Source organism: Cervus elaphus, chromosome 23, assembly GCF_910594005.1.
Source record: "Cervus elaphus chromosome 23, mCerEla1.1, whole genome shotgun sequence".
NCBI lineage: Eukaryota > Metazoa > Chordata > Mammalia > Artiodactyla > Cervidae > Cervus > Cervus elaphus.
In genome coordinates this window covers 7,384,150-7,407,823 of record NC_057837.1, presented here as the reverse complement: position 1 = coordinate 7,407,823, position 23,674 = coordinate 7,384,150, and the positions used below count along the sequence as shown (strand labels likewise).

The window sequence follows — 23,674 nt, the reverse complement described above, 5'->3', positions numbered from 1 at the left end:
GCAGCCACTAAAAGCTGGATAATTCCAGGCAAAGAATGGATTCTCCCCTGAACAAACTAGGTCTGCTCTCTCTTTTTTTTAAACACTTTTTTATTTATTTGGCCACACCGGGTCTTCTTTGCAGCATGTGAGATCTACTTCCCTGATCAGGGATCAAACCCAGGTCCCCTACATTGGGAACTGGATGTCTTATCCACTGGACCACCAGGGAAGTCCCTAGACCTGCTCTTAATTTTGGTCCTGTAAGAATCCTTTTGGACTCCTGACCTCCAGAACTGTAAGAGAATAAATTTCTGGGGTTTTTGTAGTATTCGTCAGAACAGCAGTGACAATAAAGGAAGTAAGTTAAAGCTGAAAATTCAAGGCAGTAAATACATCTGTTTCTGAAGTAATTATCTGAACACACTGTAAAAGTTGGGTATACTTTAGGTATGATTGCTTTACTGGCTTCATTCTTTGGATAATGTTAATATTGCCATACTTTTACCTAAATACTCGGGCTTCCCTGATAGCTCAGTTGGTAAAAGAATCCACCTGCAATGCAGGAGACCCTGGTTTGATTCCTGGGTCAGGAAGATCCACTGGAGAAGGGATCAGCTACCCACTCCAGTATTCTTGGGCTTCTCTGGTGGCTCAGATGGTAAAGAATCTGCCTGCATTGTGGAGACCTGGGTTCGATCCCTGGGTTGGGAAGATCCCCTGGAGAAGGGAAAGGCTACCCGCTCCAGCTTTCTGGCCTGGAGAATTCCATGGATTGAATAGTCCATGGGGTCACAAAGAGTCGGACACAACTGAGCGACTTTCACAACCTAAATGCTCATTTTAATATCTGGTCCTAGCCTTGAGGGTATTCATTTGTGAAATGCCCATATATTTTAAGATAGTAAATGATGCATTTTTAAACACCTTTTATAAAAATGCTTAATGAAACACTTGATTGAAATTTGTCTTGGCCCTAGTGAAACATCAGCAGTTCCTTACTTGAACAGAGAAGGAACATTTTCACCAAGATGGGGACAACATAGTTGTCCATATGCTTCTTGTCCTCTGTACCCTTTTAGATGTTAGATTAAAGGATGATGTCCGGTTAGTTCATGTGCTTAATTGTGCTTTCCCATAATTGCAGCTTGCACCTCTGGAGGTAACATAAAAATAAGAACTTCCAGCAACTCTGAAAAGAGTTCAGAGAGCAACTCCTACCTATTTCAAGCCTACCGCTTATCTCTCACCAGAGAAGTAGCAAACTAGATGCGGTTCCTTGCCCACAGCCTGCTCTGTCCATCAGCTGCCATCATTCCAGGTTGAAAGGAAATTCCTGGCAGCTCATTGGCCCAAGAGTAAGGAAATTGTTGCTTAGCAACCAAGTCCTGACCCCTACAGGCCTGAAAAGAGGAAGCTTGTGGGCTAGCCACCTAGTTCTGCCTGTGTTACAGTAAGAAGGAGCTACTTAGAAGAAGATGAAGCCCTTGTTCCTGCTCATAGAGATATTGTTAATTCTTGGGGTCACAATTAAAAGTAAGTTTTTCTGTCCTTATGGTTCTCTATGAGGGTCTTAGCACTAAGAGTGGAATCTGATTAGAAAATTGTAAATAACTTCACAATGTTTCTAATTAACATAATTTTTGGACAAGCGCTTTAAAATATTCAATAAGGATAGATAGCAATGATACTCTCATTTAAGACAGTACCTGGGAAGGATATGTGTTTATATCTGTGTGTGTGTGTGTGTGTGTGTGTGTGAAACAGAGAGAGAGAAAAAGATTGAAAGAGAGAGAAGAGAGGCAGACATTGATCCAGTCTATGAGAAAAGCACTATAGTAATTTTTATAGAGTAGGGATATTTGACACAGGTTGTTGAGTTTTGTTAAATCTAGAATATCATGAAGATCTAGTTCTAGAATTTTAAATGAGAATTATAGGACTCAAAGAGTGGTAAAGTGCTTTAATTGATATTCTTATAGTCTCTTACAATCTTTCCACAATAACAATTCTACTTTTAAAGTTTCCATAATTCCTAATTAGTGACTATCTTAAAATGGAAATTATTTTCCAGTCTTCTCTTCCATTTATTGAGTTAATTTTTGCCCAGTCCTTACATAATTTGCTCATCATGAATTCAATTTAAGAAATACGTATTTGCATTTAACCTAGGAGTGCAAGGTTGGTATAACATCTGAAAGTTAATTGCTGTAACACACCACAACAATAGAACAAATGACAAAGACCACATGGTCATCTCAGTTGATGCAAGAAGAACATGTAACAAAAATTAACTTCCCTTTTGTATAAAAACACTCAATAAATAAGAAATCAAAACACCTATCAGCCTAATAAAGGGCATCCTCAAAAACTGGCACCTAATATATTTAATGGTGAAACACTGAATGTTTTCTCCCAGTGGTCCCCTAAGATCAGGAACAAGACATCTTTGTTCTTGTTCATTTGTCCTGTAATTCCTATTCAATATTGTACTGGAGGTTTTAGCCAAGGCAATTAAATAAGAAAAAGGAATAAAGGTTGGGAAAGGAGAAGTAAACCTCTCTGTATTTACCAAAGACATGATCTTATACACAGAAAATCCTAAGATTTTCTATTAAAAAATATTAGAACTGATATATGAGTTTGGCAGGGTTGCAGGATAAGAGATTAATAGACAAAAATTTATTCTATTTCTATACCGTCACAGTAAATATACCAAAAATGAAATTAGTTCCACTTGTAATAGCATCAAAATAGATAAGGTACTTAGAAATAAAAATAGCAAAAGAAGCACAAAGTTCATCCTCTGAAACTGAAAAAGTGGTTGAAAGAAATTAAAGAAAATCTCAATAAATGAAAACACTTCCCATGTTCATGGATTGGAAAACTTAATATTGTTAAGATACTCTTAACTTAATATTATAAGGCAATACTCTCCAATTTGATCTACAGATTCAATGTAATCCCTACCAAAATCCCAGCTTATTTCTTTGTAAAAATTAACAAAATCTGAAAATTAGTATAGGAATGAATGTTCTTCTTTAAAAAAGAAGAGGACACATACTTCTCAATTTCAAAACTTACTGCAAAGTTGCAGTAATCAAGACAGTGTGGTCCTGGTATGAGGATAGATTATATAGATCAATAAAATATTAAAAATTCAGAAATAAATCCTCACATTTATCATCAATCAATTTTTGGCAAGGATGCCAAAATATTGAGTTAATGGGGAAGGGGAAGAATAATTTCTTCAACATATGATGAGGACAGCTGGAGACCCACCTATCTCACTACAGTCAGATACCTACCTCACACTCTATATAAAAAATAATTCAAAATGGATTAAAGACCTGAATATAATAGCTAAAGCTTTAAAATTCCTAGAGGAAAATATAGACATAAATCTTTTGACCCTAGATTAGGCAATGATTTCTTAGATATGCCACCAAAAGCACAAACAAAAAGAAGAAAATCATAAACTGGACATCACCAAAATTAAACACTTTTATGTTTCAAAAGACAGCATCAAGAAACTAAAAAGACAACCTACAGAATAGGAGAAAATGTTGACAATCATATTCTGTAAAGGTTTAGTATTCAGAATATAAGAAAAAAATCTTGACAACTCATCAACAAAATAGCACACAACCCAGTTTTTTAAACCCCATTTTTAAATGGGCTAAGGATTTAGATATTCTTCCAAAAGATATACAAATGACCATCAAGTGCATAAAGAGATATTCAACATCATTGCTCACTAAGAAAATGCAAATCAAAACCACAATGAAATATTACATTATATACAATCATGGGACAGTCCCGGGTAAACCTAGAAGGTTGGTCACCCTCAGGAGAAGGCAATAAAGGAGAGAAAAGGTTGAGTAGGTGGAAGTGAAGATGGAGAGAGACAGAAACCAGTGGCAAGAAGCAGGCAAGCTTGTACGTTGGTGTTTTCCAAAGGGGCCAGAACATGGAGTCATTTTCACCAGCTGATAACGCAACTTTCCACAAGCTCAGCATCCCGTCTTCCCCAGCTGAGCTTCATTTAGGATGGCTATAATTAAAAAAAGGGAAATAACAAGATTTGGAAGTGATGTGGAGTAATAGGAACCCTCACACATAGATAATGGAAATGTAAAATGGTACAGCCACTGTGGAAAACAGTTTGGCAGTTCCTCACAAAGTTAAATTTAGAATTGTCATTTGTTGTTGTTCAGTAGTGACTGAAGTTGTGTCCAACTCTTTGTGACTCCTTAGACTGCAGGATGCCAAATTCCTCTGTCCTTCACTGTCTCCCAGAGTTGGCTCAAATTCATGTCCATTGAGCCTGTGCTGCTGTCTAGCCATCTCATCTTCTGCTGCCCCCTCCTCTTGTTGCCTTCATTCTTTCCCAGCATCAGGGTATTTTCCAATGAGTTGGCTGTTCTCATCAGGTGGCCAAAATATTGGAGCTTCAGCTTCAGCATCAGTCTTTCCAAAGAATGTTAAGAGTTAATTTCCTTTAGAATTGACTGGTATGATCTCCTTGCAGTCCAAGGGACTCTCAAGAGTCTTCTCCAGCACCACATTTGGAAAGAATTACCATATGACTCATCAATTCCAATGACCCATCAATTCTACTACTAGGAATATTCCCAAGAGAAGTGAAAGCATATGTCCACACTGGAAGTTTGTATATAAATGCTTATAAAAGCATTACTTTTTATAGTTAAAAGATGGAAACGAAAAAAAAAAAAAAAAAGATGGAAACGACCTCAATAATGGATGAATAGGTAAACAAATTGTGGTGTATACATACTGTGGAATATCATTCAACCATGAAAAGGATGAAGTACTGGAACATACTACAAGTTGGATGAACCCCAAAAATGTTATGATAAGTGAAAGAAGCCAGATACAAAAGGTCACATGTTATTTGATTTTTATTATATGAAATGCAAGTGAAATATCCAGAATAGGCAAATCCATAGAAATAGAAAGAAGATTAGTGGTTGCCAGTGGTTACGCAGAGAGACAGTGGAGAGTTATTTAATGAGGATAAAGTGTATTTCTGGGCTAATGAAAAAGTTTTGAAAATAAAAATACATGATGGTTGTGAATACACTAAGTATTACTTAATTGTGTACTTTAAAATGGTTACTTGTATGTTATGAATTTCACCTCAATTTTTAAAAATGGTACAGTGCTTTGGAAAACAGACTTGAAGTTCCTCAAAAGATTAAACATAGAATTACCATATGATCCAGAAATTACACTCCTAAGTACATATACCAGGGAACATAAAACTTACTTCCATGCAAAAACTTGTACACAAATGGCAGAATTATTCATAGCAGCCAACAAGTGGGGAAAAACTGATCTTCACCAACGAATGAGTGAAGAAAAAAACTTGGTATATCCATACAATGGAGTATTATTCAGCAAAAAAGAAAGTACAATATGGATAATCATTAAAATATTGTACTAAATGAAAGAAACTAGACAAAAGGCCATGTATTGTGTGATTTCCTGTAAATGAAATGTCCTGATGAGGCACATCCATGGAGACAGAAAATAGTTTACTGACTACCTAGGGCTGGGAGGTGTAGGATACTTGGGAAGATTATAATTAAAGGACACAAGATTACTGTTGGAGTAACGAAAATCTTCTAAAATTATAGCGATCTGTGAATATACTAAAAGCCATTGACTTGCAGGGAGAGAAGTATTTAATAAAAGTTATATGTCAGGGGTATAGGAAGAATATAACAAAAATTATATGCCAGAGATACGTGAAGATTATCTAAGACACAATCCTTATCCTTGAGCAGTTAAGAAGAAAACAGGTTATAAGTGAATAAATTGTAAAATGTTGCAGGTATTTGGCTTCCTCGTGGCTAAGCGGTAAAGAATCTACATACAATGCAGCAGACCTCAGTCAATCCCCGGGCAGGAAGATACCCTGGAGGAGGAAATGGCAACCCGCTCCGGCATTCTTGCCAGGAAAATCCCATGGACAGAGGAGCCTGGTGGGCTACAGTCCATGGGGTCGCAAAGAGTCAGGCATGACCAAGCAACTAAGCATATACGTATTTAAATAATAGCATTTATAAGGTGCTATATATAGGGCACAAATCAGGGAATGGCCAATTCTATCAGTTTGTGGAGCAGAGCGCTTCATAAACGAAATGGCATAAACTGAATCTTGAAAGATTAGTGAGTTTTCACTAAGCAGGCAAAAGAGGAAAACATCTTAGACCATGTAAAGGGAATAAAGACGTAGAGGAATAAAACAGCATGGTCTATAAATAAGCGTGGAACACAAAGTTTTGAGGCTGGAGAAGTAGGCAAAGACTGTGATAGGCTTTGAAGCTTGGGTTTGATCTTGTGAGCAATAGGGAGTCATTTAAGAGTTTACTCATTGAAGAATGTGAGTAGAATTATGCTTTTTAAAAAAAATGACTTTAGTAGTTGAGCGGTAGGTGGGTTGGCTATAACTCTGATGACCATGTAACCAGGAGCAGACTATTAAATGACCCAAACAAGAAATGAGGACTTCAACTATTGAGACAGGAGTGGGGACCAAGGAGTACTGCAGATGGAAAACAAAACTAAAGAGAGTCATAAGAGTCCAGAGCGAAAGCAAGCCCGGTAGATGAGAATAACCAATAGTGCCAAATGCCAGAGAGGGTAGGGAAGGGAAAGAAAGGCCAGTGAGTGAACACTGGATTTAATAGCTGGCGAATATTTATGTTTCCAAGGCACTTTTTTCAGAGAAGCAGAGAAAAAACTTGATTTCAGTTGGTAGGAGTGAACAGGAGGAGAGCAAGTAGAGACAGTCAATGATGAGTACAGAGCTCTTCCTGGATTATCACACTTTGCAGGGTCAGAGGAGTTTTCAACAGATCATTTATCTGTTGCAGGTATATAGAGAGACCCAAAGGAGAAGTTCGTACGGGAGAAGTGAAGTGAAAGTTGCTCAGTCATTTCCAACTCTTTGCAACCCCATGGACTATAGAGTCCCTGGAATTCTCCAGGCCAGAATACTAGAGTGGGGAGCCCTTTGCTTCTCCAGGGGATCTTCCCAACCCAGGGATCGAATCTGGGTCTCTTGCATTGCAGGTGGATTCTGTACCATCTGCACCACCAGAGAAGCCCAAGAATACTAGCGTGGATTGTCTAGCCCTTCTCCAGTGGATCTTCCCAACCCGGGAATCGAACTGGGGTCTCCTGCACTCAGCCATGTTCTTTACCAACTGAGGTATGAGGGAAGCACTCATGGGGGAGAAGACAGTTGCTTTCCAAGCAAGTGCTAAAACACCTGAAGGTCTATATGTAAAAATCAGTCCTTAAACCTACTCTATTTTTTCTTCCTGACTCTCTACCTATTTTTCAAGGCAAAACAGGTCTCACCTTTTACGTTCACATATACCTTGAGAGCTTGCATATTGCCTTCTTGTGCTTTTTTCACTTATGTTCATTTTACTTTGACTTCACTTGTGTGAAATTATTGAGACAGGGATAATGCCATAACTGAAATTTTTCCCTGACTCTGCATTCACCTCAGGAACATTCTGAAATAGTTACTGACCTTAGGTTTCCCTTTTAGTAAATGCTCAAAATGAAGTAGTTGAAGCTCATGGAAAGACTGAGCAGTCTATCCCTAAGTGTGCCTTAGAAAATTGAAATAAAACTAAAAGTGTGTTTTCTATTCACCCTACCCGTTCAGCTGCTGGTTTAAAAGGTAATATAAGGTACATAGGGGCTTCTCCAGTGGCTCAGCGGTTAAGAATTCACCTGCAATGCAGGAACCGCAGTAGGCCTGGGTTTGATGCCTGGGTTGAGAAAATCCCCTAGAGGAAGAGCACATGGCAAGCCACTCCAGTATTCTTGCCTGGAGAATCCTATGGACAGAGAAGCCTGGTGGGCTACAGTCCATAGGGTTGCAAAGGGTCGGGCACTACTGAAGCAGCTTAGCACACATGCACACATAAGGTATATAACTAAGGCAGAGAGAAGACATTGCCAGAAGTTCTGGCTCTAGATCACTCAGGATCCAAGGTTTCTCTATCCTATCTCACTTTCTGGTAGTAATTTCTCACTATCATAAACTTCTACAATTTGAAAAAAATAAAGTAAAAGTAAATTGAAATACACACTAAAATAGAAAGTTCTCAGCAACTCTCTCCCCTGTTACTCTGCCACCCAGCAACTGTCTTTCCCAGTTAAAAAAGGCAAGAAGTTCATCAATCTCACTCTAATCAGAGGTCAGAAAGCAATTGCCTAGCAATCACATCTACATTCCTGGAGGGTCCAGAGAGGAGCCACGTAAAGGCCAAGTCCTGGACATGTTGTAGAGGGTGCTGGGTCTAAGCAGTAGAAGTAGGCAATGTCTTACTGCTTCAGAAACTTACTTTTTGTTACCAGTTCTATTATATTTTGAATAACTCATGAAATCCAGGAGTTTTCAATTACCTTTGTTTCTTTTCAGTCCCTTACATTATGCCGCTAAATAGTGAAAAAATAAATTGCCAGTATCTGGAGCATCTTTCCTTGCAGAGAAGCGGGAAAGAGCAGGAGTGTCATGGGGTGACCATTGACTACTAGACAGAAGTTCGGTTTCTATGTGATGTTAGAGATCAGTAAGGAAGCTCATTCCTCTTGTGAATTGTCCTGAAATATGTAAATGTTTTTCTTGTATTCATAGCCTAGAGTCATCTGAAACGTTTCTATATTAAGTTACTATTCCTCTTTGGAACCATTCAGTAGGACAGCACTCTGTGGGGAGAAGGCAGCCCTCAACCTGAGGATCTAGGGCAGGATGGACCCCTCCCTCAGCTGCTCCATGGATGCCCTGGCATCAGCTTTATTTCTGGTTATTCTGTCTGCTTCGAGGAACTAACTTCTTTTGCCATGTCCTTTTGTCATACTAGAAATCACTCTTTCCAACTCCATTTTCTCCATGCAAAGACTCATATGTCTCTCCTACCCCAAGAATTCTCTCTGCCAGTGATAGCTGTCTGTGTATGCATGTTGAGTCACTTCAGCCGTGTCTGACTCTTCACGACCCCATGGACTGTAGCCTGCCAGGCTCCTCTGTCCATGGGATTCTCCAGGCAAGAATACTGGAGTGGCTTGCCGTTCCCTCCTCCAGGGGATCTTCCCGACCCAGGGACTGAACCCACATCTCTTCTGTCTCCTGCACTGGCACACAGGTTCTTTACCACTGGCACCACCTGGGAAGCCCTATAGCCGTCTACCTGTTCCTAACTGATTCTAAGATCTACTTCCCATCTATTGAAACTGCTTTCTTAAAGAACACCAATAGCCATTGATTACCAACCAGGGGGCTCTTACTGTTCTTACTACTTAAACTCTCTGCAGCATTTGACACTCTTCACTGTATTCTTTTCCCTTCTACCTCTGTACGATCTTATTAGACACTTCCACTGGTTTGTCTTCCTCAACCCTCCCTTTAAATGCTAAGCCCAAAGTTCATTGCATAGCTTTCTTGGTCTTCATATTCTGTGCTTCTGATACTCTCTCCCAGGCCCCAAAGCTTCAATTTTTTTTTAAATAATTGTGACTTTTATATTTATTTTATATATTTAATTTATCTATCTACCTAGCTGTGCTAGTTCTTAGTTGCAGCACATGGGATCTTCATTGTGACATGCAAGATCTTTAGTTGTGGCATGCAGGGACTTTAGCTGCGACATATGAACTCTTACTTGCAGCATTTGGGATCTAGTTCCCTAGCTAGAGATCAAACTAGGGCCCCCTTCATTGGGAGCATGGAGTCTTAGCCACTGGGCCACCAGGGAAGTTCCCCAGGGCTTCATTTACACCCTAGACCTTCCTCCAGATCTCTTGACCTGCATATCAGCTACATGATTGTCATGAAGAGTGTATAATCGGCAAACATCTTAAATTGACCATTTTTTCTCCAAGTTAGTTTCTCTCTTGTGTTTCTTGTCTTCTTAATGGCATCAACATCTCTCCCAGCATCCTGGGTTCTCAGGTGCAAAACCTCAAATTCTTGATCATATGGTTAATAATGCACTGGAGAAAGAAAGTGTAAGGTACTCAGTTGTGTCCTACTCTTTGCAACCCCATGTACTGTAGCCCGCCATGGAATTCTCCAGGCAAGAATACTGGAGTGGGTAGCCATTCCCTTCTTCAAGAGATCTTCCCAATCCACGGATTGAACCCAGGTCTCCTTCATTGCAGGTAGATTCTTTACCATCTCAGCCACCTGGGATGCACTAAGAATCATCTAATTCAATGTTTTTACATGTGATAGGACTATCTGCCAGAGTTGTGAAAATAATTCACCACAGCATAACATCCTACTAATCTTTCAAGGTCCATTTCAAGTTCTACTCCTCCAATAAGAAGCGTTCCCAAGCCCTTCCTCATAGAAAATTGTGCCTTTATTTTCTTATGCATCCCAGTCTCACAATTGAGTTAGTTTTTACCTTTCTCATTAAACTGTCAACTACCTGAATGTAGAGATTGTGTTTTCCCCACCTTTAATATTTCTTATAACTTATTGCAGAACTTGGCACATGCACAATTAGCACTTGTAAAATAGGATCATAACTAATACCCATGTAACACTTTAAAAATTTGTAAAATACATTTCCAAAACCTCTGAAATAAGTCATGTAAATATTTTTATTATTCTAGATTTACACATTTTCAAAACTCTAAAATCTAGAGTTTAGTAAAACTGAAATCCTCCAAAGAGAATCAAGTTTTGCTTTTTAGTTTTTTACTTCCTATCACCTGTTTGTTATTCTATGTATTCTCCAAAGTAGACTGCTCTGAATATTATCATATTTACTTGCCATGAGCTATTTCTACATACTACCAAACAACCAGATGAAAAATATAAATTCAATCAATTATCCAAATATTTTAAAATGTAGTGTATATATGTTTGCTTCTGTATAGAACAAACAGCTAGGTGATTGATTTGCATTACTTGCTTTTCAACCAGTCGTTTTGGCAGAATGACAATTACATAAACTTCAACAGTGGCATTTTATCAGTTTTTTTGTTGATTTTGTAATATTACTACTGTGTTTTTTTAGCTGTAGCCATCTAATTTTATTTATATAGTTTATCACCAAAGAGATATGGTAGGCAAGGAAAACTGGTTTCTTTTAAGACTTCTTTAAGTCTACCCCACAGACTTGGAGCTGAGGTTACCAGGGACTGAGGGGAATATTCCCAGATTGGAAAAAGTAATATATACCCTGCAGCTTCCCTCACAGAGGAGTTTCTGGTTTTTTTTTTTTTTTTTTTTTTTAAGAAAACAGATCATCAGTCCTGAGAAACAAATATCTGTGTTGAAAATTGAATTCAGTTCAGTTCAGTTCCTTCGCTCAGTCGTGTCCGACTCTGCGACCCCATGAATCGCAGCATACCAGGCCTCCCTGTCCATCACCAACTCCTGGAGTTTACTCAAACTCATGCCCATCGAGTCAGTGATGCCATCCAGCCATCTCATCCTCTGTCGTCCCCTTCTCCTCCTGCCGCCAATCCCTCCCAGCATCAGGGTCTTTTCCAATGAGTCACTCTTCACATGAGGTGGCCAAAGTATTGGAGTTTCAGCTTCAGCATCAGTCCTTCCAATGAACACCCAGGACTGATCTCCTTCAGGATGGACTGCTTGTATCTCCTTGCAGTCCAAGGGACTCTCAAGAGTCTTCTCCAACACCACAGTTCAAAAGCATCAACTCTTCAGTTCTCAGCTTTCCTCACAGTCCAGCTCTCACATCCATACATGACTACTGGAAAAACCATAGCCTTGACCAGATGAAACTTTGTTGGCAAAGTAATGTCTCTGCTTTTTAATATGCTATCTAGGTTGGTCATAACTTTCCTTCCAAGGAGTAAGCATCTTTTAGTTTCATGGCTGCAATGGAATTAGGAATACCTAAAGGAGAAGAAATAGAAATGCATTGAAAGAAGAAACTTTTGCCAAAAAATGTAAAAAGAGAATATGGCTAGAAAAAAGAAATGTACACATGGATTTAGGAAAAAGAAGAGAAGCCCCGGGGCAAAAAGAAAAGATTGTTGGTTGAAAACATTAGAAGCAGCCTAGCAATTCTGACCCCTACTCCCCTCATCACTACATAGCACTCCCACCGGATAGAAAGGAAAAGAAAAAGGTTGATTGCCAGTAACAAAAGCCTAGGTGAGGGCTTATTTGGACTAACCCACCCACTGAAAAACATGACACAGGAGTATACAAATGAGTTGAGAAGTTAGTAAAGGACTACCAGATTTTTAAAAAATATATAAGAAATTGCTGGAATGAAAGAAGTAAATAAAGAATACCTGAGAAGGCCCAGGACTTGCCTTACCGTGGTCCCAGCCCTATACCTGAACACCAAAACAGCTTTTGCCCTGAGCCAGATAAACTTGGGCTTTGGTTTTAGTGGCCTCACAACGCAAGGAGGATGGAATCTAGTCCTCAAGAGCTGTCCGAGGTGAGGAGTCTAATAGGAAACCTTGTCAACATTAACCTAAATCCTTAAAGTGCTATACTCTTAGGACAAGGGCAAACCAGAAATAAATATACCCCTTCCAAATTCCAGGGATTTGCAGAGTCTTGACACTTAGAAGAGCAGGGAGAAAAGGAAAAAGAAAAAATACATTTCTAAGAAGTTGTGATCTCTAGCCCTCCTGGAGATTTTCAGACTTGGTGATCCCAGGTACTCTAAGTCTAGTACTAGATCTAAGATGGTCCTGTATTATAGTGCCTCAGGCACTTGGCAAAAGCAAATTCATGTTCTCTTCACAGGAAGGCAATTTCATTGTAAGTCTCAAAGAATTCACTCAGATAAGGTTTTTAGTACTTAATAAAATAATTAAGCACACAAGGAGCAAAGCACCATTAAGTGGGGGCATTTTGGAGTGGGCACTTGGGCCAGAAATACAGGTTACAGCTGCAAATGTCTAGTGATGCTCGGGGAACCTCTATCCCAGAAGACTAGCTTCTGTCACATCCTAATAGCATGTCCTGCAACACTAAGTTACTGGTGGCAAGCTAAGTTCATTGTTACAGCATTCACATACAGCTTAAGAGGGAAAATCGAAGTCCAACAAGAATATAATCAAGACTCACCAAACATTTGAGGAAAACTAACACCATGAGAGAAAAGCATCAGCCTACACACACACACAAACACACACACACACGCGCACACACACATACACACCTGATAACACCTAAGGAAACAGAACAAGTGGGACAGATGGTTGAAGACTTTAAGACATAAAATGATTGTCATAAGATGTATTTAGAGAGGTTATTGTATCCTTGAAACAAGAGCAGGTCTTAATGAAGAAAAGGAAGATGAGCTATTTTGGAAATGAAATAAATAATGGTAAAAGAAGAAGAAGAAGAAAACAAAGTCTCAAAGCTGAATAGCAAAATTGAGGGCTGACGAGAAACTTGGATACTCAAAGATCAACCTGAGAAATTATCTTAGGCCACAATGTGAATGGACAGAGAAGACAGGTATAAAATAAAGGTTAAAGGCCTTGGAGGAACAATCCAAAGTTACAAATCCACAAAATTGGATTTCCAGAAAGAGAAAAAGCACTTAGAGAAAGAAATAAAGAAGTAAAAGTCCTCACATGTGAAAGAAGACTCACATTTTTAGATTAAATTCCACTGAGTGCCAAGTAAGAAGACTGAGAAAAGACCCATCCCAGATCTGCACAGAGGTTCTTGTGCAACCAGATTGTATAATACACAATTAAAAATCTGCAGTAATTAGAGTATTAGCAGAAGAATACACAAATAGATAAAGAAAATAGAACAGAGAGTTTTAAAATGGACCAGTGTACAAATCAGAATTTAGTACCTGAAAAGAGGTTTTTTAATGTAATGGTAAAAGATTGACTGTAATGAATTCTGTTGTCAAAGTGTCCATTCATTTAGGAAACAATGTTAGATTCTGCTTGATACCAATCTCAAAAGTTGATTCCAGAAGGATTTAAAAAGTCTGCCATAAGGGTGGTATATTATAATATTAATATTAATCAAATAATATCCAGAATATATAAAGAATTCCTAAAGGTATGTATTTTTAAAAGCCTTATAGAAAGATGGGCTAAATATCTAACAGTCAGTTCCTTGGAAAGGATATATTTTACAAATGCCCCTAAATGTGAAAACATCATTAACCTTGCCAGGTCATTAATTAATCATTAATTTCTATGCAAAGTTCAATACACTGGAAAAAGCTGAAAATGTTTGTTAGAGTGAGGAAAAATTAATATTCTGGTATACCATGTGTGGAATTATAAGTCAGTGTAGCTTTTTGGGGAATGCCAATATGCAGATGCCACCACCTTTATGAGAAAGCGAAGAAGAACTAAAGAGCCTCTTGATGAAAGTGAAAGAGGAGAGTGAAAAAGTTGGCTTAAAGCTCAACATTCAGAAAACTAAGATCACGGCATCTGGTCCCATCACTTCATGGCAAATAGATGTGGAAACAATGGAAACAGTGACAGACTTTAATTTGGGGGCCTCCAAAATCATTGCAGATGGTGATTGCAGTCATGAAATTAAAAGAGGCTTACTCCTTGGAAGGAAAGCTATGACCAACCTAGATAGCATATTAAAAAGCAGAGACATTACTTTGCCAACAAAGGTCTGTCTAGTCAAGGCTTTGGTTTTTCCAGTAGTCATGTATGGATGGGAGAGTTGGACTGTGAAGAAAGCTGAGCGCCGAAGAATTGATGCTTTTGAACTGTGGTGTTGGAGAAGACTCTTGAGAGTCCCTTGGACTGCAAGGAGATCCAACCAGTCCATCCTAAAGGAAATCAGTCCTGAATATTCATTTGAAGGACTGATGTTGAAACTGAAACTCCGATACTTTGGCCACCTGATGCAAAGAACCGACTCATTTGAAAAGACCCTGATGCTGGGAAAGATTGAAGGTGGGAGGAGAAGGGGATGACAGAGGATGAGATGATTGAATGGCATCACCAACTCTGTGGACATGAGTTTGAGTAAACTCCAGGAGTTGGTGATTGATAGATAAGCCTAGAGTGCTGCAATCCGTGGGGTCGCAAAGAGTTGGACATGACTGAGCGACTGAACTGAACAGAATATACCAATGACTATTAAAATTTAAGTTGGGTATATTACTTCTTAAGTGAGCAAATTTATTTCTTGTTGTTTACTCTAGCAAACCCTTATACATGTTTCACAGAAAACATGTTCAGGATTATCCATTACAGTATTATTGTTTGTAACAGCAAATTCCTTGAGAATATCATGTGTCTATGGGATCGCAGAGTCAGACACAGCTGAGCAGACTGAACAGACTGAACTCATCCATTAACTAATGAAATGTAACATCATTGTAGAGATGACTCTCTTCCAAACCTGAAATTCTGGATTTTACTTTTAGTATGTCAGAAGTCCTCAAGAATGATTAACAAAAAATTTCTACATATAAACAAACTACTTTCTTTTTTTTTTCATTTATTTTTATTAGTTCGAGGCTGATTACTTTACTATATTGTAGTGGTTTTTGTCATACATTGACATGAATTAGCCACAAACTACTTTCTTATCTCCACATTAAGTAGATGTTGAATATTACCTCAAGTGCTTACAGTATCAAGATTACTACACATTTCTAAGGTCACATACATAGTTTTCTACAAATATATCTTTGTATAAAATATATATTTTGTATAAAGTGTATATTTGTATAAAATATACAAAATATACCACAGAAAAGCTTTAGGAATGTTCTACATGATTACTTCCTGTGTTGGTTGATTTAATAGGCCCAGATAAATTATCTTTCTTTCAACTTCTGTCAGTTTTGATCCCTACTGCATTAATTATTTAAGTAATTTTAATCACCCCAAGTTATACATTTAGATCATGGGAGAAGACAAGATGTGATAAACATAAATGCCTCATCCCAAATCAATTAGCACATCTATTTACAAGGGGAACTAAGACTATAGTTAAAGACCTCTGAATCATATTACCTTGCTCTACTGATAATCCACATTTTCTTACTTTTAAAGAAAGACACATTGATAAATAAGGACATATGAACTAAAAGCTCCAATAGTTCTAAACCTGCTCTGAAACTACTTATAATACTCAAAACAAATCCTCCATATCAGGTTGCTAAAAGTAACCAGTCAATTACATCTGTGGTCTCAATCAGTCAATTAATTCTACATATATAAGAACATATGAACTTAAAGGCACCTTCAACTTGGTCAGCCTGTTCCCAGATTTGTAATGTTCTAATGGTAGAGCAAAAAGGATAAAAATTCCATTGGTAGCTAGGGGGAAAAAAGAATGGTAATGTTATATAGTCCTGTGTCATCTTTGTTCTTGAAAAACAGTATATTATATAAAGATTTAAAAATAACACAACTTCATGAATAGAACTACTTAATTCAAAGTTGTTGCAGAAATGAAGCATAGCAACAGTAAAAAAATTTTTTTGAAGAGGAAAGCCACATGTTTGTGTAAAATTTTTCAAAAAATTTGTCTTTGTGGCTATGTAATTTCATTTGACGATTCCAAAACTGAGATTCTTTGATTCTAAGTTTTCAGTAGTAACTTTAAAAGCATTTTGTTTGAACTTTAGATCCAAGAGCAGAATTATATGCTATTATAACAAACCTGTATAGTTTCTTAATTCTATTCTGGTGAGGGAAGTACTTATCTCACAGGTGCTACTACCATTTTCTTTTAAAAGATAAGCCTTTGGAAAAGGAGAAAGAGACACTTATTATTATTATATTTATTATTATACTGACATTTATTATTTAGCTGTCATGTATTAGGTAAAACACTGAACATTACACTTTAATTCTATCCTGTCTTTACATCTGCTCTAAGAGGTACATATAGTATTGCTATTCCCATTTTATACAAAACTGAGACTCAGAGAAGTTAAACTATCTAAGGTCACATGGCTTAAGTAAGAAGACTATATAGAGTGAAGTACGTCAGAAAGAGAAAAACAGATATCGCATGTTAAGACATACATGTGGAACCTAGAAAAATGGTATAGATGAATCATTTGCAGGCAGGAATAGAGCTGCAGACGCAGAGAATGGACATGTAGACGGGATGTGAGGGGGAGAAGGTGACGGGACACATTGGGAATTGACATATATGCACTACCATGTGTAGGAGAGAGACCTAGTGGGAAGTTCCCACAGCACAGGAAGCTCTGCTCGGTACCCTGAATGACGCAGAGGGGTGAAGTGGGGGTGTGCAGGGAAGGGAGCTCCGAAAGGGAGAGGATCTGTGTATACACTTAGCTGATTCACTTCCCTGTGCAGCAGAAACGAGCACAGCATTGTGAGGCAACTACACTCCAGTTGTGAAAAAGAGCGATGAAATGGTCTTACGTCAGCAGAGGCTTTAATGGCAGAGATTTTGTTCCTACTTGTTAATTTGGCAGGATTGTGCATAAGCACAGATTATTAGTCAGGGGTCTCAGGTTTGTCTGTGTCTCCATCACTAATTTATTCCTTAAGGCATACACTCAACTCTCCCCAGCTTCCAACATATATTATCCTTTGTCCTAATAAATGTATAAAATTTTTAAAAAGGAGGTATGAAATGTTATTTCTAAACATCATTCTTGATGATGTCCAAAACTAAGTATCTCACAAAAGACAATCAGTGACCTAACATCATATTTTTTATTAACAGTTTTAATATTTAGTCTCTTCAATAGGAATTGTTAAAATTTAAGGGAAGAACTTAAAAAAAAAAAACCAATAATTAGTAGCTAATGAAGCAGAGATTATTTGGATTTGAAAAATAGTTGTGAATGTGGAGTTAAACCTGATTAGGAAACCAGAACTCAAAATAGGAAGTTAGCCATTGTGCAATAAGACTTAAGGGCTTCTAAGCTTATGCATGCATTGCCGGAAACAGTATTTGGGTGGAATTATTCTGAGGGAAGACGTAAATCAGATGAAAATTAGATTCATTTCAGTTCAGTTCAGTCGCTCAGTCGTGTCCAACTGTTTCTGACCCATGGACAGCAGCACACCAGGCTTCCTTGTCCATCACCAACTCCCAGAGTTGACTCAAATTCATGTCCATTGAGTTGGTGATGCCATCCAACCATTTCATGCTCTGTCGACCCCTTCTCCTCCCACCTTTCAACCTTTCCCAGCAACAGGGTCTTTTCCAGTGAGTCAGTTCTTCACATCAGGTGGCCAAAGGATTGGAGTTTCAGTATCAGTCCTTCCAACTAATATTCAGGACTGATTTCCTTTAGGATGCACTGGCTTGAATGCCTTGCAATCCAAGGGATTCTCAAGAGTCTTCTCCAACACCACAGTTCAAAAGCATCAATTCTTTGGCACTCAGCTTTCTTTATAGTCCAACTCTCACATCCATACATGACTACTGGAAAAATCATAGCTTTGATTAGAAGGACCTTTGTTGGAAAAGTAATGTCTCTGCCTTTTAATATGCTGTCTAGCTAGGTCATAGCTTTTCTTCTAAGGAGTACCTTTTAATTTCATGGCTGCAGTCACCATCTGCAGTGATTTTGGAGTCCAAGAAAATAAAGTCTCTCACTCTTTCTATTGTTTCCCCATCTATTTGCCATGAAGTGATGGGAACGGATGCCATGATCTTAGTTTTCTGAATGTTGAGCTTTACGCCAACTTTTTCACTCTTCTTTCACTTTCATTAAGAGGCTCTTCAGTTCTTCTTTGCTTCTTGCCATAAGGGTGATGTCATCTGCATATTTGAGTTTATTGATATTTCTCCTGGCAATCTTGATTCCAGGTTGTGCTTCATCCAGCCTGGCATTTTGCATGATGTACTCCGCATATAAGTTAAATAAACAGGATGGCAATCTACAGCCTTGGTGTACTCCTTTCTCATTTTGGAATCAGTCTGTTGTTCCATGTCCAGTTCTAAATGTTGCTTTTTGGCCTGCATACATATTTCTCAGAAGGCAGGTAAGATGGTTTGGTATTCTCATCTCTTGAAGAATTTTCCAGAGTTTGTTGTGATCCACACAGTCAAAGGCTTTGGTGTAGTCAATGAAGCAGAAGTAGATGCTTTTCTGGAACTCTCTCGCTTTTTCGATGATCCAACGGATGTTGGCAATTTGATCTCTGGTTCCTCTGCCTTTTCTAAATCCAGCTTGAACATCTGGAAGTTCACAGTTCATGTACTGTTGAAGCCTGGCTTGAAGAATTTTGAGCATTACTTTGCTAGCGTGTGAGATGAGTGCAATTGTTCAGTAGTTTGAACTCTCTTTGACATTGCCTTTCTTTGGGATTGGAATGAAAACTGACCTTTTCCAGTCCTATGGCCACTGCTGAGTTTTTCAAACTTGCTGGCATATTGAGTGCAGCACTTTCACAGCATCATCTTTTAGGATTTGAAATAGCTCATCTGGAATTCCATCAGCTCCACTAGCTTTGTTTGTAGTAATGCTTCCTAAGGCCCACTTGACTTCACATTCCAGGATGTCTGGCTCTGGGTGAGTGATCATGGTGGTTATCTGGGTCATGAAGATCTTTTTTGTCTAGTTCTTCTGTGTATTCTTGCCACCTCTTATTAATATTTTCTGCTTCTGTTAGGTCTATACCATTTCTGTATGGTATTAGATAAATTATTATTCAATCTGTTAGAGGACTGTTATAAGAAAGCAGGCCTGAAGTGATGATGATCTCATTCTTGCTACACTTTCCACAGGAAACCAATACTCACCCCCACAAAAATGCTTTTGCAGAATAATCTCTGGACCCATACAGGTGCCAACCCTCAGTCTTCCTACTCCTACATTTCCACAGTTGTTTACGCATTTCTCGCTCATCTACACACTTCTGTTCCCACCCTGACCTACCCCCATGATTTTAGTCCCAAGTTTTCAAACTGTCCTCGTTGCCTGGTTTTGGCTCATCACTTGTCTCACTTCTGCCCAACCTGATTCTTTCTCTGGATTCTCCTGTAACCTGTGTTTCCATGCTTTCCAGCCATCGCAGTTTGATTCCCACAATTTTACTTCTGACGTGGCTGCTTGTCGCTTGTCCCGGAATCAGCACATTATCCTTTCCCAGCTCATGACCTCCTGCACTCACCATCTGTCCACTTCAAAGCCCTTCCTGATCGCACTCAGCCCTTAGATCACACCAGAGAGAAAAGGTGAGGACCAAGCATTGAGAAATACACAGTCATTAGTGGATATAAAACTGCTGAGAAGCTCTAGCATAGGGGTTTGAAAGAAAAAATGATATCCAGGGTAGTGTAAAGTCACAGAAGCCAGTGTACTATGCAGGGTCAAAAAGGAAGCTTGGAAAGAAACCAATTGCTAATATTTTTTACACCAAATGAATCAGGTGAAGATCATAGTGAGGCAGAAAGCACCATTTTAGAGAACTAGGACAGGAGAATCAATAAAATACTTTGTTTAGTTTCATTTGTCAGTGTTGTATGAATAAAGAAACAGATTTTATTTGACTTTAACTCCCCAGGCAGATCCCGCCTAAAGATAGAAGTGTTTTTTGCAGAACCTAAGTCAGTGAAAGTCACATTAACTGCTATCCTGATGTTCACTTAAAGGAAGATAAACCATGTCCTGGAAAGAAAGGAGGTGAGCCAAACTGGAGGATTTCATGGTAAAGGCAGGAGTTAATTATATCAAGCCTTTCAAGAGAAAGTAGGTCTGAAAAGAACAATGATCAAGGCAATATTTGGGGATGTTATTTTTTCAAATCCTTTTCTCAATGCTATGAATTTTTTATATATATATGATTTATTTTGGCATCATGTATTGGTCTAATGTGGCTTCTGAGAATTGAGAATTCTATCCAAGGAGTCCTAGTAGGCTGAAGAAACAAGCTTATTTTAGTTATCAATTGCTGCATAACAAAAAACCCAAACTCAGAGGTTTGAAACGATGATTTATTATTTGTTGTAATTCACTTCGAGGTTGACTGGGTGGTTTTCCCACTGGTCTCACCTGAGATCACTCATGCAGCTTCACTCAGCTGGTGGTCAGTGGGGACAGCTGGGTCTCTCTCTCCATATGCTCTTTTACTCAGGTATGATATCTCAAGGCATTTTTCCAAGACAGTAAAAGAGACTGAATGGTCCAAGTTCTACCCTTGGAAGTTAATGTCATCTGCCACATTTCTTTTGGCTGAAACAAGTCACAAAAGCAACCCATTCAAAGAATAGGAAACATAATCTCCACCTCTTGATGGGAGGATTGGGCCAAATCACATGGTTAAGGAGCATTTGTTGTTGTTTAGTCACTAAGTTGGGAATCCCAGACCCCCTGACCTGCCTCCTGAGAAACCTGTATGCAGGTCAGGAAGCAACAGTTAGACCTGGACATGGAACAACAGACTGGTTCCAAATAGGGAAAGGAGTACATCAAGGATGTACATTGTCACTCTGCTTATTTAACTTCTATGCAGAGTACATCATGAGAAATGCTGGGCTGGAGGAAGCACAAGCTGTAATCAAGATTGCTGGAAGGAATATCAATACCCTCAGATATGCAGATGACACCACCCTTACGGCAGAAAGTAAAGAAGAACTAAAGAGCCTCTTGATGAAAGTGAAAGAGGAGAGTGAAAAAGTTGGCTTAAAGCTCAACATTCAGAAAGCAAAGATCATGGCATCCGGTCCCATCACTTCATGGCAAATAGATGGAGAAACAGTGGAAACAGTGGCATACTTTACTTTTGGGGGGCTGCAAAATCACTACAGATGCTGACTGCAGATATGAAATAAAAAGACGCTCACTCCTTGGAAGAAAAGTAATGATCAACCTGCTGCTAAGTCGCTTCAGTCATGTCCGACTCTGTGTGACCCCATAGACGGTAGCCCACCAGGCTCCCCCGTCCCTGGGACTCTCCAGGCAAGAACACTGGAGTGGGTTGCCATGAAAGTGAAAAGTGAAAGTGAAGTCGCTCAGTCATGTCCAACTCTTAGTGACCCCATGGACTGAAGCCTGCCAGGCTCCTCTGTCCATGGGATTTTCCAGGCAAAAGAGTACTGGAGTGGGGTGCCATTGCCTTCTCCCATGATCAACCTAGACAGCATATTAAAAAGCAGAATATTACTTTGCCACTAAAGGTCCGTCTAGTCACGGCCATGGTTTTTCCAATGGTCATGTATGGATGTGAGAGTTGGACTATAAAGAAAGCTGAATGCTGAAGAATTGATGCTTTTGAACTGTAGTGTTGGAGAAGACTCTTGAGAATCCCTTGAACTGCAAGGAGATCCAACCTGTCCATCCTAAAGGAAATCAGTCCTGAATATTCACTGGAAGGACTGATGCTGAAGCTGAAACTCCAATACTTTGGCCAACTGATCTGAAGAGCTGACTCATTGGAAAAGACCCTGATGCTGGGAAAGATTGAAGGCGAGAGGAGATGGGGACGACAGAGGATGAGATGGTTGGATGGCATCACCGACTCGATGGACATGAGTTTGAGTAAACTCCGGGAGTTGGTGATGGACAGGGAGGCCTGACGTGCTGCGATTCATGGGGTCGCAAAGAGTAGGACATGACTGAGCAACTGAACTGAACTGAAGTCACTAAGTCATGTTGGACTCTTTTGTGACCCCATGAACAGTAGACCCCAGGGTCCTCTGTCCATGGCATTTCTTAGGCAAGAATACTCGAGTCAGTTGCCATTTCCTTTTCCAAGAGATATTCCTGACCCAGGGATTGAATCCATGGCTCCTGCATTGGCAGACAGATTCTTTACTATGGAGCCACCAAGGAAGCACTAAAGGGGCGTGAACATGGGTTATTGTGATTCACTGGGGCGGTTGATGTGGTAATCTACAACAGTCTACCCTAGGTTTTGATGATTCACCTCTTTCTCACATGATCCTCTCCCTTCCCCTTCCAAAACTGTCTGTGTCTCATCCAGTCATGGCATAAGGCTCAGAATCCACAATCTCATAATCTGCATCAGGTTAAGATGTCAGTGAGGTTCCTTGGTTACAGTTCTTAGACACTTGTGAACTAAAAAGGCAAGTTATCCGCCCATTTCCTCAGGTACCAATGTATACTGGAGAGATAGAAAAACCACACTACCGTAGACACTGATGTTCAAAAAGGAGAAGGGAGAAGTGTACAATTGTTACTGGTCCATGACAATTTGGAAATCCAGCCAGGTGCATGTTGGCAAGTTTCTATACTCCAAGAGTAGGCAGAGTTCCTTGATTAGGGCCCAATTCTACTCTCTTGAAATATATGCCTAATCTTCTGTTCTTCTGGGCTCTGGGCAACACTCTCTCAGCTCTGCCCTCTTGGTTGTTCTTCCTTCTCAGTAAGAAATGACCCATGCTTGTAAGAGAGAAGCTTTCTCATCCTGTTTCCTACTCATTGAAAGATAGATGCCCAGAAGCCTCTCCTATTTCAGTCTCTTTCACTCCAAGTTGTGATGTTTTTTTCAACACGACTCTTTTAAAACTTTGTGGATATTCTATAAAGTTGTTCAGGTTCACTCCATACCCCTAAAAGGCACATCAATAATTCTTTTGGAGGCAGTGAGCTGTAGTGCTAGTTTCTTCCTTACTTTTTCAAAATCCTTCTTTCTCAATGAAAGAAGAAAGTGTTAGTCACTCAGTCATGTCCTAGTCTTGCAACCGCATGGACTGTAGCCCACCAGGCTCCTCTGTCCATGGAGTTCTCCAGGC

At 39.2% G+C, this 23,674-nt stretch overlaps 1 protein-coding gene across 1 annotated transcript in view; it reads left to right on the top strand.

The window, feature by feature from the left end:
* The first annotated feature begins 1,381 nt into the window (after window positions 1-1,381).
* SEL1L2 (SEL1L2 adaptor subunit of ERAD E3 ligase) overlaps window positions 1,382-23,674 on the top strand; it is a 109,787-nt gene continuing 87,494 nt past the window's right edge. The window contains exon 1 of the mRNA XM_043883788.1: window positions 1,382-1,515. Within this exon, the coding sequence (XP_043739723.1) occupies window positions 1,458-1,515 (58 nt within the window). The 5' untranslated portion in view covers window positions 1,382-1,457. The remainder of the gene's footprint in view (window positions 1,516-23,674) is intronic.